The sequence below is a fragment of the Aplidium turbinatum genome, chromosome 6 (assembly GCF_918807975.1).
Source record: "Aplidium turbinatum chromosome 6, kaAplTurb1.1, whole genome shotgun sequence".
Lineage (NCBI taxonomy): Eukaryota > Metazoa > Chordata > Ascidiacea > Aplousobranchia > Polyclinidae > Aplidium > Aplidium turbinatum.
In genome coordinates this window covers 19307372-19312615 of record NC_137477.1, presented here as the reverse complement: position 1 = coordinate 19312615, position 5244 = coordinate 19307372, and the positions used below count along the sequence as shown (strand labels likewise).

The 5244-nt window shown below is 38.8% G+C and overlaps 1 protein-coding gene across 1 annotated transcript; it reads left to right on the top strand.

The window, feature by feature from the left end:
- The first annotated feature begins 1032 nt into the window (after positions 1-1032).
- On the top strand, positions 1033-3697 carry LOC145772477 (uncharacterized). Its single transcript, XM_082584353.1, has 3 exons — positions 1033-1573; positions 1798-2407; positions 3058-3697. Exons 1-3 carry the CDS (start codon positions 1033-1035, stop codon positions 3695-3697), a joined length of 1791 nt encoding a protein of 596 aa, XP_082440479.1.
- Positions 3698-5244: the final 1547 nt, after the last annotated feature.

The window sequence follows — 5244 nt, the reverse complement described above, 5'->3', positions numbered from 1 at the left end:
CTACTGGAGTTTCCCATTCTGCCCCATTGCCTGCAAAAGCTGAAGAACATCTCGCTGTTTCACCGCTTTGACGTTGTTTGTTGGAGGAAGTTCTTCCACTCTGCCTCATTTATTTTCCTTTTTTTGGGGGTTTTTCCAAGTTGACCACCACAAATTCATCACCACAATCCAAATCCATTTTAAACAAAGCAAAAACACAGCTATAAAGCTCAAGTAGGCTACTAATGACGGTTGGTGACTGCAACAGTAGGCTACAAGCCTACAACACTGTTTATCAGTGTTGCCAGATAGTGGATGCTTCAAACTGCCAAACACATTTCAAATTCTACCAAATTGACTGCCAACTCACTGAAAAAAATTTGCCAAAATTCCGCCAATTCAAAATCTTGCTGCCAAACAAGTGAAATTCTGTCAAATTTTTCGAATTCGAAAGTGAAATTTGCCAAATGGCAACACTGCTGCTTATCACGAAATTATGAGAAAAAAGGTTTGAGATTAGCGATATGTCACGTGACACAATGGCTTAAAATGATTGGTTTATTTTGGATACAAATGGTTTTGGAAGCAAAGTGGCATGGCGCGTAAGTGCTTTTGGAAATAAACGCGATTTTTAGAGTAGAATTTGAAGCAGAAAGAAAAGATTTTGGAAAGAAAGGAATGGATAGTACGTACCTATAGTAATAGGCTACTCTACCTAATGACGCTCTAAACTCAATTTTAGTAAAAGTGGCGCCTACGTGGTTTTGAAATTGGGCTCTGTGGTACTCGATTTCGGACATTTCTCTCCTGAAGCGCTTTGCGCTGACGCTAATTACTTGGTACGCATACTTTGTTTGTCACAGTTGAGTTCTGTCTTGATACTGAGCTGCAGTTGCTGTGTTTAGTTAGAAGTGTTGTTTGCTGAGTTTTGTGAGTTAACCTTATTGTGTTTTAGGTTATGTAACTTCTTAGTTAATTAAAACCAACTTTGTTTGTGTGACTAAATGTATGGTATTACAATTTAATTAACCAAGATTAGCGGCAAAGCTGGCCATGGATAAAGTGATGAAACCTGCAAGGTTTGATGTCAGCTCGAATACTCAAGATGCAGCAAAACTGTGGCGACACTGGCTTGTCACGTTTGAAAACTTCGTTGCTACTTTGCCGCCAGAGAACCTAAACAAATTGAATGTACTCATCAATTACGTGGCAGCCGATATTTACGACTTGTTCAGCGAAGCTACCACCCATGAAGACGCCTTAAGAGTTCTTAAAGCAGTTTTCGTTAAAACACCTAATGAAATTTTTGCGAGACATGCCTTATCCACTCGTAAACAGCTTCCAGAAGAGTCCTTAGATGAATTTTTTCAAATTCTGAAGAATATGAGTAAAGATTGCAATTTTCAACAAGTAACTGCCGCTGTTCACAGAGATGAGGCCATTAAAGATGCTTTCATAAGCGGTATTTTAAATAGTAGTATTCGACAACGTCTCCTTGAAAGTCAAACGCTAACACTTGCAAACGCATTTGATCAAGCGAGGGTTCTAGATGTAGCACGGAAAAGCTCGGAATGCTACAGAAGTCAGGATGTCGGTTTGTCGATCAATACATCATGTGTTGAAACAGAAGCGTTTGCGTCAAAAAATGTCGAGGAATCAACTCTTTCTTTTACAAAAAGAACTTGCTTCTTCTGTGGTTCAGACTATCATCCCGTACGTCGTGTCCTGCTCGCGAGGCTACTGGCCACAAATGCAAGAAAAGAGGGCATTACCAGCGTGTATGTCGAGCAAAACCGACCAAGTCTTTAAACGCAACAGTTCGAAGTCTTACACTTGCTACAACAAGGCCTGTTGGTGTACCTGATAGCTTAAGAAAGTCCTCCATCCACGTCGTTGTTAACGATCAACATGCGACTGCCCTCGTTGACTCGGGAAGTACGGACAATTTCATTCACTCAAGAGTGGCAAAGCGTTGCTCCTTGAAGATAACTCCGAGTCAGGAAAGCGTTTCAATGGCCACTCAGAACTTGTGTACTGAAGTTGAAGGACATTGTATTGCCAGTATTTGTGTTGGGCATAAGCATTATCGTCTTAAACTGTTTGTGTTTCCAAACCTGTGTGCGGATATTATACTGGGACAGGATTGGCAAGCCAAACACGAAAGCGTAACGATCAAGTACGGCGGAGAAGAACCACCAGTAAAAATCTGTAACTTGACCACCTTGGATGTTCCACCACCGCCGTTGTTTCTGCATTTGTCCCCGGAATGTAAGCCTACTGTCTCCAAGTCGCGTAGGTACAGTCGCGAAGATCACGATTTCATCAAGAACGAAACTGAAAGGTTACTTTCAGAAGGAATTATAGAGCCAAGCAACTCACCTTGGAGAGCACAAGTGGTTGTCACGAGAAATGAACGTCAGAAAAAAAGGTTAGTCGTTGACTATTCACAAACTATAAACAAGTACACTAACCTAGGTCCTAGATGCATATCCATTGCCAAGGATAGATGATACTGTTAACAAAATTGCGCAGTATCATGTGTTCAGTACCGTAGACTTAAAAAGCGCGTATCATCAAGTCGCTATTCGAGACGAAGATAAAAAATACACTGCTTTCGAAGCCAATGGTCGGCTTTACCAATTCCGTAGAATACTCTTCGGTGTTACGAATGGTGTAGCTGCGTTTCAAAGAATTATGGACAATTTTATTTCTGGCAAACATTTATGTGACACTTTTGCGTATTTAGATAACGTAACCATTTGTGGTAAAGATCAAGCACATCACGATCAAAACCTTCATCGCTTTCTGGAAGCAGCTAAATGTAAAAATCTGGTTTACAACGAAAAGAAATGTATACTTTCCACGACAACTTTAAGCATTCTCGGAAACGTAGTTTGTAACATTTGGTCAAATAAAGCCAGATCCCGATAGACTTAAACCTTTACAAGATCTTCTCCTTCCCTCCAACATGAAAAGTCAAAAGCGTGTTATGGGATTATTTGCTTATTATTCACTGTGGATACGCAATTTATCTGACAAAATCAGACCTCTCAATCAAAACAAATCGTTTCCTCTTAGTTTAGAAGCATTATCAGCTTTTCAGCAGCTCAAGCATGAAATCGAAAATTCAGTAGTTGCTTCTATTGACGAAGCACTACCCTTTCAAATTGAAACCGATGCTTCAGAGTTTGCTTTAGCCGCAACGCTTAATCAAAATGGACGCCCAGCGGCATTTTTTTCCAGAACTTTGCAAGGGTCCGAACTGAAACATTCAGCAGTTGAAAAAGAGGCAGCCGCCATTATTGAATCCGTTCGGAAGTGGAAACACTATCTCACAGACAAACGATTTACTTTAATTACTGACAAGAAGTCAGTTGCCTACATGTTTGACACAAAGCACAAAGGTAAAATTAAGAACGATAAAATCATGAGATTGCGCATTGAACTTTGTACTTATGATTTCGATATCATCTATAGATGTGGGAAAGAAAACGTTCCAGCTGACACACTTTCTCGTATTAAATGCATGACACTGAGTAAAAATACATTGAAAAGTTTGCATGATTCTCTTTGCCATCCAGGTGAGACGCGCATGGCCCACTTTGTGAAAATTCGAAATTTACCTTTCTCACTCGATCAAATTCGCGATGTTATCCGATCCTGTAAAACTTGTTGCGAGTGTAAGCCCCGTTTTATCGACCCAACGCAATACATTTGATAAAGGCTACTCAACCTTTTGAAAGACTGAGTATGGATTTCAAGGGACCCCTACCGTCTACTAATCAACACCCTATTCTAGATATCCCTGTATAATATTTAAAATACATTTCATTTTTTTAATGAATTAATTTTTTTTATTTTAACAACAGAACACGGCCGCCAACACATGCTTATTAAATTACGTGTTAACGGCCGCATAATTATTCATCGACGGCCGCAGGTTGAACACCGCAGTGTGAGACTGTTTCAGAGCATTAATATAATCAATGTAACTTATAATATAACATGTGTTGTGGTCTTGTCCAGAAAAGTTAACCAGGGCAATAATCAGGACTCACAAGCAATTTGAATAAGAACTCAAACCCAGAATAAGTTAACTTAAGTAAATTACGCTAATCGGAACTATACAATATTCATATGTGCACTCTAGGCGACATGTGGGTGTTATATTTGGTGCGGCCCGAGTTAGGATAAGATTGTTGTTCTGTGCATGTCGCTTCTGGACAGGACCATCAAAACGAATTTGATTTTTAAATTACTTTGTGTGAGCTATAATTGATTGTAGTGGTATTGCTTAGCTTATAGAATAGGAATGGATGTTCAGCGGAACGATTTTATTGACTACTCAATTGGCGCATTATTGCTGTTAATTCTTGTTGTACTAAAAAAGATATATATATAAACAATGAACAACGATAGATTACCTAAAAAGGATTTAATCCTACAACAAAAAGGAAACGACAATCACGTCATAAGTAATTCATCTTTTCCTCTCTCTCGCCAGGCTACAAGTAAGTTATCATTGGCTTGCTGGCACAGCTCGCAATGTAGGCTTGCAACAATAGGCCTATGTTGTGGTTAGATAGATTTCGAGCACCCTACCAAAGTTTAACAGGATGTTTAAAATATGATCGAAAATTGTGCAGAAATATAACTGTTTACTCTTTTCTTGGCCGTTTTCCGAGTAGCCTACAGTGTTTTACCACTTAGACAAATTTTCGAGTTCAGCTTATCTTATGATGAGGTACAACAGCTTCATCTGTCTCATTTCTAAATATCTCAGTAGCCCATCTGCCGTTCCTGGCTTATTTTCTAAAAAACTACTTCACTAAATAAATAATCTAATAAACTGTGAGGTAGTAGTAGGCCTACATCTGAAGTGAAAAGCAATACATGGGAGTAAAAAGTAAGGGGATGACAAGTTCTTCTCAAGGTGTGATCATTGCTTTATATTGATTTTGGCCTTGATAATTATTGTTACTTGTTAGCCATTTGCTTTCCAGTAGATCGAGCATATTTTTCAATGGCGTAAAAAGTAAAGCATTTTTACAAGTTCTGTTTTCTCATTAGGATAAAAGGCTCACCTACAGTTATTAGGCTAAGTATAACAGGTCTTTTCTTGTGCCTTTCCTTCAACAAATCTCCTTTCAATCTTAAAACTAATAATTTGTCTTTTAGTGGCATTTCTAAAATAACAAGTTCAACAATTCTAATTACAGCAACAACTGTAGGCTACTACAGCTCCTTTAGACTAAGGCTTGTGAT

Bases quoted from the DNA above. Each gene is read 5' to 3' on its own strand.
- LOC145772477 (XM_082584353.1), top strand. From the start codon at position 1,033: ATGGATAAAGTGATGAAACCTGCAAGGTTTGATGTCAGCTCGAATACT. The intron at 1,574-1,797 runs GTTTGTCGATCA...TAAACGCAACAG, and splicing joins CTACAGAAGTCAGGATGTCG to TTCGAAGTCTTACACTTGCT. The intron at 2,408-3,057 runs GTTAGTCGTTGA...GTTTCCTCTTAG, and splicing joins AATGAACGTCAGAAAAAAAG to TTTAGAAGCATTATCAGCTT.